We start from the raw sequence: 13,912 nt of genomic DNA, 5'->3' as shown, positions 1-13,912 counted from the left end.
ATTTTAGTTTTGTCTTATATGTCGAAACCAGCAGTTACTCTCTACGTTAATGGAAGTATACGCTAACTAATGAATATGAATGGATTTGAAAAACACAGTCTTATTAAAATTATTAAAAGTAATCTCCAGACCAATCGTGCGCGATTTCGTTGAACAAAAGTATGTTGGGACATTATCACAACCAAGCTTTCGACTTATATTTTCTATTATTAGTTTTAAATTAAAATGTGTTAGGGCTATAAATTGTCATGAAATCCTTATTATTTAAAGAAGCGACCGATCTTTATTTATATGCTAAGGTTCAGAAGGAGAGTATAATTGTCGCCACCTTCCCACGTTATAAAAAGGTTCAAGCTATGTGATGCTTATTAGGCTGACACTGCATATAGTACAAACAATCACTTCTATAAACAAGTCGCAAAACTATTTTATCAACTTTTTATTGCCCACGTGCTTAATTTAAATATGTGCAAGAAAAAATAAGCATCACAATCTAACAGAAACAAGCGACCTTCGACCTGAGGTAATGGATACAATGGCAAACACTGCATCAATAATCAACATTATCCCTGCGGTGGCTGAGTGGTCAGACCTTCAGCCTGTCATGCAGGCGGCCAGGGTTCGAGTCCTGGTCAGGTCTGGGATTTTTCATTTGGAGTGACACTTTTGGCGGACAAAGTCGCAGTTGGGGTCCTCCCGTTTTTCCCCATATTAGGCATTTACATCATTCCGTCACGATTTCTCCATTTCGTTATCATTCCGTAGTATTCCCCGAACGCCGGCTGGCGACACATGGAGGGTGCTAGCCTAGGGACGAGTGGGGCTGCCTGCTCGAAACCTGGATATACAGAGAACCTTAGTGTGGTCAACCGGTGTGGGTTTGGGAATGCGTCACTAGAGGGTTAGCGCAATAGATCTCAACAGGTCGCAGGGCTGGGCCATAGTGCCCCCTCTCTAAATTCCATTCCACTCCAATCATCAACCTTTCTATGAGCTGGTAAGAACTGTACAAATCTTTACAATTGTTCAGTTGATCCGGAGTCTTTTATACAAGGAATTATTTATACGTACCAGCTGTGTACAGAGACCCGCGCCGTGGCGTCGTGGTCTAAGGCATCCTGCCTAGGACTCGCGTTACGGAAAGCGCGCTGGTTCGAGTCCTCATGGGAGAAGAAATTTTCTCATGAAATTTCGTCCAGTGTATGGGACCGGTGCCCACCCAGCATCGTAATGCACTTGGGAAGCTACGATAGGTACCGCAAATCCGGTTTCGCAAACCAGCTATAATGGGTGGGGGGGGGATCATCGTCCTAACCACACGATACCTCCATTCTGGTTGGATGATCGTCCACCTCTGCTTCGACATGTGGACGTGAGGCCAGCAACCGGCTGGTCGGTCTTGACCCTTCATGGGCTGTAGCGCCATGGATTTACTTTACTTTTCCAGCTGTGTACAGAATAACTTATAACGGAGATACATATCACTTTTACAGTATGACAAAACAGAGCAATAGGTGCGTATGCATAAGTGAGTGGTTTTACAATATAAAGTAATCAGTGAAAATAATCAAATTACCTCAGGTCGGTGTTTAACGATCTGTCATTCCTATAAAGTCATGTGTCCACCTCTATTAACATATTCCCTCCGCGCCCTCCATAAAGACTCATTTTACGCGTGACAAGCACAAAAATTCCGTGCAAGAAAGGCTCTAGACCGTCCGATGAGTATTTCCTCTGATGATCTGGCGTTGTGACGATCCAACGTGCGGATCTAGGAGCTGCCTATGAAGAACCTTTCACAGACAACTGCACTCAGCACCAATAAGATGTCTGAATAATAATGTACTAGTAGTAGTAGTTATATGGGAAATAATGGGAGATTCGGTCAATTTCAATATATTATTTTCGTGTTTTCCTGCATGGGCAGAGAAAAGCCATAAAACTGTCAGGCCTGATCGTCTCTGTGTACAAGAGTTGACTCAGATTTTGTTAATTACTGATCATGAAGAATGAATGGCATTCTATTATACCTACATGGGATAGAGCCTCACCAGCCACATACATCACCTGCTTCATCCAGTACACAGCAACATGCAGTAGGTTCCGGCCTGCAAGGTTTTACTGCACATTAATTCACTTCCACAGTCACAGAACGCGAAACAGTTTCACTTTAACTGACAACGAATAATGAAATAAACTACACGCCACTTCTTCCGATATGCCACGCTACTTCTGGCACTCCAACACTTCGTACCGTCTATGACGCTTATATTGTAAGCCTGCAATTACGACATACAGCAATCTCAGATTACAGGCGCACACAAAAATTCTGCTCATCCCTCGACAACTTCTCCAAACATTTCGTTGCACTGCAAACTTCAAGTTACAACAGAAACGAAGAAAACAAAAGAGGGCATGTTTCAATCGAGCGCTCATCACCCACACACACACCCATGTGCACACACTAGTTCACACATGAATACACCACGATGCGGACTGAGGTTCATTATTGTGGAAGACCGCGTTGAGAGGAGAGAGGAGCATCGTCATGACTACCAACACTCCCTCTCCTATATTATTTTCTCGTTTTTTTATTTCATCCTTCTTATGGTTGCGTGGTACGACCAACTACTCCGAAGAAGGAAATGCCAAGCATACAAGGAGGAGGAGATAGACGTGCAGAAGGATGTTACACTGGAGGACGGGGCAATAGGCGGGCCGAGTGTTGAAGATGTTTCCAACTTCCTTTAAATATCCTTTTTTATTCCTTTTCCTGTATGGCTTGTCTTTTTTTATTCCTCCTTGCTCTTCCTTTTGTTGGGTTTCTTTTATACATACGACAAGAGATGTTCGGCGTTGCTCCGCCCGCCCGGCCTCTGCGCGGCGGAAGACAGACAGAGATGCTCGCTGCAGGCGGTACAAGAACCGGTCCTGCTTGGTGCTCACCCGTAGTCGGTGTCACTCCGTCTCCATTGCCGACTACTCGAATTAAAAATCGGTGCAAACTATTTTGCACATCAAACGCTTCATTCTTATACATTTTCCATGCAAAGCAGTCTTGAACCGTCAGTTCTCTCAGGTCAAAACTTACTGACAACCACTTTGCATTATTACACATTTCATCCTTAAACTTAGACTCATGGTTCTTAGACCACTATAAGGCTAATCCAAATTAGACGTCACTGCGGTACAGTTTAGAGCGGAAGTATGGTGAGCGCTATTTAAATATTCTGATTTAGAGAAAAAAATAAAAAAATAATTTTAGGAACTACACTACCGTAATTTAAAAATCGTGATTCTAATATAGAGAACAAGTATTCGGTTTAAACTAAAAACCATTGAGATATGCGTCAACTGCAAAAATATTTGGAATTTACTCATTTCCTGACTGACACTTCACTTTTGAGTATTATACTAACAAGACGATATTGTTTGCGGTGAATTTAACCTCGTATAGCCTGTACATCTGAATTCAGCAAGAATAAAATTATTAACAGAATCTACAATTTTATTGTTATGTTTATTTATTTCCTATTTTTGTCGCGAATTCCATTGTCTCGCGTTTCTCTAAGTGTGACTTGTGCCCTCCTAGCTTTGTCTGCACTCTGATCGATGTTCACATAAATGTGTACAAACTCAGGAGTGCTTCAGGAAATATACTAAATAATTATTGTTAATAATAATTCCCGGTTCGTCATAGAAGCTATAGTGTTCATGAACTTCAGCAAATACCAATTAGAATTCTGCCATCTTTTATAACCAAATTATATTAGTAATGCATTGAGAGCAGAGCATCTTTCGTTAGTATTGCTTTTCTTCTGCCTAGAGAGCAGAGCATCTTTCGTTAGTATTGCTTTCCTTCTGCCTAGAGAACATAGCATCTTTCGTTAGTATTGCTTTCCTTCTGCCTAAAGAACATAGCATCTTTCGTTAGTATTGCTTTCCCTCTGCCTAGAGAAACAGCATCTTTCGTTAATATTGTTTTTCTTCTGCCTAGAGAGCAGAGCATCTTTCGCTAGTATTGCTGTCCCTCTGCCTAGAGAACAGAGCATCTTTCGTTAGTATTGATTTCCCTCTGCTTAGAGAACAGAGCATATTTCGTTAGTATTGATTTCCCTCTGTCTAGAGAGCAGAGCATGTTTCGTTAGTATTGATTTCCTCTGCCTAGAGAGCAGAGCATCTTTCGTTAGTATTGCTTTCCCTCTGCCTAGAGAGCAGAGCATCTTTCGTTAGTATTGCTTTCCCTCTGCCTAGAGAGCAGAGTATCTTTCGTTAGTATTGCTTTCCCTCTGCCTAGAGAGCAGAGTATCTTTCGTTAGTATTGCTTTCCCTGTGCCTAGAGAACAGAGCATCTTTCGTTAGCATTGCTTTCTCTCTGCCTAGAGAGCAGAGCATCTTTCGCTAGTATTGCTGTCCCTCTGCCTAGAGAACAGAGCATCTTTCGTTAGTATTGATTTCCCTCTGCTTAGAGAACAGAGCATCTTTCGTTAGTATTGATTTCCCTCTGTCTAGAGAGCAGAGCATGTTTCGTTAGTATTGATTTCCTCTGCCTAGAGAGCAGAGCATCTTTCGTTAGTATTGCTTTCCCTCTGCCTTACGTCTTTAACATAAGCATCTGATGTACAGTGTAGGGAGCAAATTCGGAAATTCGTAATGTTGACTTTATTCTTCCTGCTATACTTTTTCACCCACACTCCATTTCAGATGCGAACGAATTCGGCTTTGCTCGAAACCATTCTGACACACCACTAAATTACCAACCAGAAGCAGACAAGTAGCAGTATGTTGAAAATATATATGATTTGTTACTTTAAAATGGCCATAAAGTTACTTCTATTTGTAAATCTGTGATTGATTCGTTATCATTTTCTTAGTTCAACTATTCCCGCAGAGAAGTGTGGAATGAAGTAATTAATGTAAACATTTCCTGTAAAGTTCAACTAAAAATGCAATTCAACACCCTTTATGACCCTGTACTTGCTATTGTAAGGGAACAGAGGTTTAGACATGACGTCTGCAAACCTTCAACAGGTCGCAAAGACACCAAAAGAATATACTGTGTTTCAAAATAAAAAATTAACATGGTACACATCCTTTGATAGTCAAAACCTCAAAGTTTCAAGTTATAAGCTACTATTTTTGTTGTCACGGATGACATTTTTTAAAAATGGCAATGGACATTATTTAAATTGCAATTACTTATTTAACGTCCACGTTTTAATAATTACAAAAGCTGTTCAGACACGATGAGACGAGACAGCAATAACGGAACAATGTTGAAAAGATAATGAGATGAGGAATAGACATACTTGGCGAATATGCCCCAGAATTCTGAGAGGAACGTCATGCCATGTTCAAAAATGAAGTTTATTATATAGAAAGTATAACTAGGCTGTATAAAAATAAATTTCACATTTTCCTAATATTTGATGCAGAAACTGTCTTTCCATGCCTCTATGGATACCATTTTGTTCTAACTCCTTGGGTAATGTTGATGCGGCTGGAAAGCAAAGAACGGCGGTGTTTGTTTCTGAATCGCGTCGGCAAATTAAAGGTACCTTGCCATGAATTAATGCCTTTAAATCTGAAAATAAGAGTACCGTATATTAATAGATAATACTACAAATTACAGCATCTTTGAAAAATCCTGTCCTTACTACGATTCAAACTAATTCATATTTGAAAGAACGGTCCCCTCCGTAACACTCGACTGCATTAAAACAATATGACTCAAGACACCGGCTAAGTTACACGGTTCTAGTATGCAAGAAGAAGAAAAAGAATAGGAGGTTATACGTGATGTTGTCTCTGATACCTAGCAAATACAATAGTTTGTGCATTTAACATGAAAAATGTTTAAGTCTATATTCAACCAAATTTATATATAGGCCTAGGAAGTATCTAGTCATTCAAATTTATTTTATAATAATTTTGCACGGTATTGAAAAGTGTGTGAAAAATAAATAAGTAATTAGTAACATATATATATATATATATATATATATATATATATATATAGTTATTTTAACTGGAAAGGAGTACAACTATATTCTTCAGTGTACGACTATATGTTAGAGATCGTTAGATAGTCTATCTCTGCGTCAATAATCTGGCAACCCTGGTAAAGATAGTGTCTATACATGACTGAGCCTGGTGTGGTGTGAAGATTTTACGAAATCTGACAAATTTTCCAATAAAATGTTTGAGTAAATCTGCATACAACAATTTATTAATTTATGCGTAACTTAGCGGCTTGGGAACATACTGCACGGTTCGTATAATTATTTCTTCACACAGTTTTAAAAATTGTTAGAATAGATTTCGTGTTTATTCTCATTTTGTGTCCTTTATTTCAAATTAAGATCTCTTATATTTAATTTGCATAATTCCTGGATCAACTGATTTCGTACCTACTGAATATGAACAAAATCCGACCAATAGTTTAGAAGAAATCGCTGTACACAGACAGAAGTATGTCAAAACTATCTTTTCGTCATCAGGGAACGTTACTAACGCACATGTCCGCGAAAATCTCTCAATCACGTTTTGCAGCATCGCAATACTTTCTCTATACTTCGTATTATGAGAAATAAAATGGCGTGACGATAATGGAGTCCGGCACAAATTCATGGCCTAGTTTGCTATTAAGTCCACAATATATACGCAGCTATGACTGGGAAATTTTAGCAGCACACAATGCTAACATATGTGTAACTATGTTTAAGTTGGTAGCTATAGTTCGTCAGGCTATCGTAAAGCAGCATACAATGCTAAGGTGTGTGTAACTATGTCTAAGTTGATAGCTATAGTTCATCAGACTATCGTAAAGCAGTATACAATGCTAAGGTGTGTGTAACTATGTCTAAGTTGGTAGCTATAGTTCATCATCATCAGACTATCCATCGTATAGCAGTATACAATGCTAAGGTGTGTGTAACTATGTCTAAGTTGGTAGCTATAGTTCATCAGACTATCGTAAAGCAGTATACAATGCTAGAGTGTGTGTAACTATGTCTAAGTTGGTAGCTATAGTTCATCAGACTATCGTAAAGCAGCATACAATGCTAAGGTGTGTGTAACTATGTCTAACTTGGTAGCTATAGTTCATCAGACTATCGTAAAGCAACATACAATGCTAAGGTGTGTGCAACTTTACACCGCGCCTTCCCCTTTTTGTTTCCTTACTAAAATGTTTTTGCACTTCAACATACGGGGGCATGGAGATGACATGGTCAGTGCACTATTATAATACCAAGTGAACCGTCAGAACGATTAGCTAACCGCACGAAACATCACAAGAAGGAAAACCGCAAACGGCGTGACGTCACCGCACGTTTACATTCCTCGCAGAAGCTTCGACAACGGGTTCGCGGGCAGCGGAATTGACTTTCCTGCAGATGATGGAGACTGGAACAAGAGAGTAAGACACAAGCCACATTACTTAGAAATTTGGGTGCAGACGGGGATAGGATGAATATCTAGGTTATTCGAAACTTGTGTATGAATATTATATACTCGAAATCGTAGCTAGGCCTAGTTGAGAACAAACAAATATCTCCCCTCCTTGACAAGCTTTGTATAAAAATGTATGTAAGAAGTAACATTTCGGTTACTTGAATTCTTGACAAAATGAATTAAGTACGTCGTCACAGCAACAGCTATTTGGAATCCTTGTATTGAAATAAAGGAAAACTGCGTTTATACCATAGCAATTTCAGAAGAAACATTTCGGCTACTTAAAATAATAATGCGCGAAATCTTGGAAATCTGAAAGAATAATAATAATAATAATAATAATAATAATAATAATAATAATGATAATAATAATAATAATAATAATAATAATAATATTATTATTATTATTATTATTATTATTATTATATTCAAGAATCCCAAAAATTATGATGCAGTATAAACCTAGAGGACATCGTCGACCAGGAAGACCTTTTAGAAGACTGCTAGATGGGGCCGAAACAGGTCTACAGAGGCCTAATTCGTGAAGGATGATGATGATGATGATAAAATTATATATTATTATTATTATTATTATTATTACTATTATTATTTCCACTATTCGACATTTATTTTCTTTTTTAGTAATATCTGAATCATCAATTTTAACTGTTTCCAGCATGAAAACTATGCACGAAGCCTTAGAAACTTGCATAAAAAATAACGTACACTTCAGTTACTAAAATGATTTATAGCAAAACTACATGCGGAACTATATAAGAACATTACACCTACTTGAAATCACATGTTGATCAAAATCTTTGTTACCAAAGCGCAATGCGAAAATCAATTTGAGAACTAAGAGCTTCTCAGCTATTTGAAATGTTTGTATCAAAACAAGAAATTGTGTAGAATACATCATATGAGAGAGTTGCTTAATATAAAACACTTGCGAAATGTCGAATTTTATGATCACACAATTTATTATCGTGACATTATAGACATCAGCCTGTCATGATACAGGGTAGTTCAAGACGTCAGATAGGCCTAGACGTCGATTGTAGATAGAAGGTAAATAAATCTCCACTTCTCCTGACGGGAATCGATTCTAGGACTATTAACCAAGTAGATATATGGTAGTAGCCTATTCTAGAAACAGACGGATCGGAGAGAAATGATAATGTAAAATTCCAGGTAGTTTTATTTAAGGGCAATTCGAGCAAAAGATATGCAAGTTCGATCCTGCACACGTTATAAACAAAGCGTATTTGTATCAGGTTTTCTTCGAGTTCTTTTCCATTCGTATTTATTTTCTACTATTAATAAAGTCTATAGATATTTTTTCTTTATACTAAAACGATAATTCTCTAAGAAGCAGTTCTTGTATATAAAATTACTCATAACAAAAGTTTAATCTGAGACTGCTCGTTCCCAAGAAAAACAATGAAACAGTACGTTACATCAGCGAACCCAACACACTGCAAATGGAATTATGTCAACAATTTAAAGAGAAAAAGATTATAATCAAGACGCACGCACACACACATATATATAATTCATTCACTCATTTAGTGTTCTGCCCAAGGGCAGGTCTTTCACTACAAACCCAGCTTTCTCCAATCTTTCGTAATTTCTGCCTTCCTCTTTGTTTCCTCATATGATCCATATATATTGACGTCGTCTATCATTTGATAGATATATTATATTATATTATATTATATTATATTATATTATATTATATTATATTATATTATATTATATTATATTATATTATATATACCATGTATATGTAATATATTGAGATAGTGGTTTATTTTCTTATGTAGTTTACAATTTCACAAGAACAGTAAAACTACACCGTAATGTCACACCATAAAGCACATCTTCATTTCTCGAGCTATATGGAGATTTTATATATTAGCTTCGATTAACTAATTAACGAAAATAAATTTAAGGAAAAAAACTTACATCTCTACCATTCTCGGTGGCCAATAAGCAGGGGCAGGTATTTTTGGAAATTAATTTCATCATTTGTGTTTTTTAATATTGGTGTCGGCGGAGATTGTTGGAGATTGATTTGTACTTTTGGCGGAGATTATTGGAAATTTTAGAAAATACAATTATTTTGGAATGGGAGTATTAACTCAGTATGAACATTACTTTCAAGCCTCAAACAAGCAGTATAAGGATAGATAATTTGATGACAACCCAGAGCAAGTCAACGGTTAAACGAAATTGGAAAAAACAAAATATGTTCACATACGCTACTTGGAATGTTAGAGGGATCAATCATAAAGAAGAAGAACTAGATGAAATATTGAATAAAAAGCAGATTAAAATAGCAGCAATAACAGAAACAAAAAAGAAACTAAAAGGTACAACTGAAACAAAAAACTACATAATCATATATATTGGTGTTAATAAGAAGACAAGAGCACAGGCCGGAGTAATGATTTGGATTCATAAATCAATAAAAAACAAAATAAACAATTATACATACTGGAATGAAAGAATATTAGAAGTACAACTCCAGATAGGAAGAGGCAAACTAACTTTCTTTAGTCTTTATGCTCCAGAGGAAGGAAGAGTTGAAGAAACTGAATTGTTTTATGCCCAGTTGCAAGAAATTTTGAATAAAGTAAATAAAAATAATTACATATTATTAGCCGGAGATTTAAACGGTAGAATAGGCAACATCGAAATAAAAAATACCATAGGAAAATTTGGAGAACCTACCATAAACAATAATGGAGAAAAAGTAAGAGATTTTGTATTATACAATGAAATGAAAATCATGAATTCATTTTACAACCATAAAGATATTCATATGTATACATGGTCAGCACGTGGCTCAAAATCTATCATAGATTATTTTATAGCAAATAGAAAATTATCCGAATTATTTTTAGATGTCAAGGTCTTCAGAGGAAGTGACATTGGATCAGATCATTACCTTGTATTAGCAAAAGTGAGATATACACCAAGATGGCTACATTTAACAAAGATAAATTCCCCCAAAAAAGAATTAATGCGTTACAAAATTAGATTAATCCATGACGACAGTGTACGCTGGCTTTATCAAAAAAGACTTGAACAAAAAATGTTAGAAATACCTGAAGATGAAGACATTCACAAAGAATGGGAAAATATTAAAACTCAAATATCACAGGCAGCCACGGAGAGCATCGGAAAATATAAGGCTTTCACACAAAAGAAAAAATTAAGATCTTGGGATGATGAAATTAAGGAGATCATAAAAAATAAAAATATAGCTTATAGAAAATACCTTCAAACAAAATCCGTTAATGATGAAATAGATTATAAACATAAAAGGGCGATAGCTAACAGAGAAATTAGAAAACGACACAGGCAATCATGGAAAGAGTTTATATCTTGTTTAGAAACTGACATTTATAAAATGAAACCCAATACATATAAAATTTAAAATACATGAACAGAGACATAAAGGAATCCGCCAAGATAAACCCTTGCCCCAAAATAGAAACATTCCTAGACTTTTACAAAAACTTATGGAACAATCCTACTTTTGATTCAAAATTCTGGGACACAAAAAACCCAGTTGAACAATGCATTACAAAAGAAGAACTACAAGAAGCATTAAAGAAGACGAAAAATAGTAAATCACCTGGAGAAGATAACCTAAATTCAGAATTGTATAAATATGCAGGAGATCTATTTCAAGAAAGATTACTAAGATTTCTAAACAGAATATATCTGACTGCCACTTTACCGGAAGAATGGAAAAATAGTGTAATTATTCCCATATATAAAACAGGAGATAAACAGAATGTTGAAAACTATAGAGGGATTAGTATCCTCAACACATGTTATAAGATATTTAGTAGGATTTTAAATGAAAAATTAAAAAAAACATGCTGAAACTTTCCTTCTGGAGTGTCAAAATGGCTTTAGAAAAGGAAGATCATGTGTAGATCCATTATTTAGTATCAAACTATTGTTGGAAAAAAGAAGAGAATTTAATTTAGAAACCCATATAGCTTTTATTGATTTTGTGAAAGCTTTTGATAAAGTCCGAAGAGACCTTTTATTCGACATATTACAAGAAAAAAATATTCCAAATTTGCTATTCCAAAATATAATAGAAATCTACACGGACAGCAAAATAAGTGTCAAAATAAATAACTGTATATCCGAAAGAAAATTAGTTAATAATGGAGTTCGACAAGGTTGTCCACTATCACCAACTTTATTTAATATTTATATAAATGAAATTATTTTAAAATGGAACCAAATCTACACATCAGGAATCAAAATAACCAGTGCTCTAACATTAAATACCTTACTCTATGCCGATGATCAAGTCATAATTTCCAATTCAGAGGATAATTTACAAAGAGGATTGTATACATTAAATGAAATATTAAAAGATTTTGGGATGGAAATTTCAGCACAAAAATCAAAAGTAATGGCATTTTTAGGACAAGACCCAGTGAGAAGTAAGATAATACACAATAACCAATGCCTCGAACAAGTGCAAAATTTCAATTATCTGGGTTGTGAAATATCTTATCAAAATGAAAAAGATGTGAACAAGAAAATTACCAAATTTACACAAATTCTAGGAATAATAAACAATACATTAAAAGCTAAATTAGTACAAAAATCTACAAGAATAAAAATATATAATACACTAGCATTACCCACCCTTCTATACGGAAGCGAGATTTGGACATTAAAGAAAAAAGACATGAACAGAATCAAAGCAACGGAAATGAAATTTTTCAGGAGAACAGCAGGATATACTCTTTTAGACCGAAAAAGGAATGAAGAAATTTTAGAACAATTAGAAGTAGAGTCAGTAGAAGAAAAAATCACCAGATACAAATTCAATTGGCTAGATCATGTAAGAAGAATGGAAAATTCAAGAATCCCAAAAATTATGATGCAATATAAACCTAGAGGACATCGTCGACCAGGAAGACCGTTAAGAAGACTGCTAGATGGGGCCGAAACAGGTCTACAGAGGCCTAATTCGTGAAGGATGATGATGATGATGATGATGAATATTACTTTCCAAATAATTAACATTAAAGGTGCGGTATAGCCAATAGACAATATTTGTTGGATTTACACTGTATTTAACACACATTCATTAAACAAATTTCAGCCCTCAAATTAACAGTTTCAAATTATTAGTGAAATGTTGAATTCCCCGTCTTTTGAGTTCACTAATGTAATCAGAACGCCTAGAATACCATGTAATGTAGCCTACTTGGATATATAACAAATTCAAGTGAAAAAAAAAATCCGAAAAAAACTCAGAATATGAAATTCGCTATAAAACGACGCAATAGTAATAATTCGCGAATATGTTCATATTTCGCTATTAGAACTCTATTTCGCGATTTGTCGCGATTGTTTTATCCGCATATTATTAATCAGAATCACTTAATTCGTAAAGATTAGTAAAAATTTATTGTATATCTATTATGTCGTGATTTTCGCGATCTCCATAAATATCCGGCCCTGCCAATAAGGTATGAAATAAATATCAGCTTGAAGACGTTCAGGTTGATAACCTCAGCCCAGAAATAAAAAAAAAGTTGTAGGAATTAATCTACCTTCAAAAATTAAATAAAAAGAAAATATTCTTAAGCTCCTATGTCCGATTAGAGAATTTCTACTCACTGTCTTTTAATAAAATACTTTCAACTTTATTGATGTTATCGTTGTCGAAAGATGAAGTGACAGACAAGAAGAAATTTTGCAAGGAATCATGTAGGCCTACGTACTTCACGGAAAGACTAAAGGAATCACAAATAAAAAAAACTAAGAAAACAAAAGAAATAAAATGAGAAGGGAAGAAAAGATAAAAATTGAAAGCAAATAGATACTATGCAAAAAAGAAAGGAGCGAAGAAACGAGGGAAGAATGAGGCAAGAACAAAATATAAGTAACTAAACTAATAAAATTAATAAATGATATGTAAATAAACAGACATTTTAAAGTCCCATTTACAATGAAAATTAAACATACTGTAAACGTAACATAAACATAGAAGGTACCAAATATCTTTGGGGTTATGTTTATGTTCCCATCGTGAATGATGGATGGTATGCCAATTTTGATTTTACGGTAACGTTTACATTCCTAAGTTAATGTTTACGTTATGTTTAACTTTAATTGTGAATATGTCTTTCCTCTACTCTTCTTTCCTTTATGATTTTGAATCAGATACATAGTGGGGAGTTCGGTTGCGTTCTGCGCCATGTTCAGTATATAAACAGCAATTTATGATGTAACTTTCAGTTGTTTTCGTTATAAAGGCAGAACTGTTAAACCGAAAATCTAGTTGGCATGTCAGATGGAACCCGCGTTGTGCTATAAGAGTGCTCTCTCATGCTTCTATTAGCAAACCCCGAGACATAAGACATTTCTAATGCAACGCAAGACATCATATTCTCGTTAGTGGCTTCAA

At 35.4% G+C, this 13,912-nt stretch overlaps 1 protein-coding gene across 4 annotated transcripts in view; it reads right to left on the bottom strand.

Moving 5' to 3' along the window:
• aop (anterior open) overlaps positions 1-13,912 on the bottom strand; it is a 268,646-nt gene that overhangs the window by 76,989 nt on the left and 177,745 nt on the right. Inside the window, exon 1 of one of the 4 annotated variants that reach the window (XM_069826435.1) lies at positions 2,035-2,481. The exons of 1 other annotated variant lie outside the window; for it this stretch is intronic. In XM_069826435.1, the coding sequence (XP_069682536.1) occupies positions 2,035-2,076 (42 nt within the window). In that variant the 5' untranslated portion in view covers positions 2,077-2,481. Of the gene's footprint in view, positions 1-2,034; positions 2,482-13,912 lie in introns of those variants that run through there. 2 more of the 4 variants (XM_069826437.1, XM_069826436.1) reach the window with 2 other exon arrangements.

The sequence above is a fragment of the Periplaneta americana genome, chromosome 5, assembly GCF_040183065.1.
Source record: "Periplaneta americana isolate PAMFEO1 chromosome 5, P.americana_PAMFEO1_priV1, whole genome shotgun sequence".
In the NCBI taxonomy this organism is placed as follows: domain Eukaryota; kingdom Metazoa; phylum Arthropoda; class Insecta; order Blattodea; family Blattidae; genus Periplaneta; species Periplaneta americana.
This window is presented reverse-complemented; position numbering and strand designations above follow the sequence as displayed.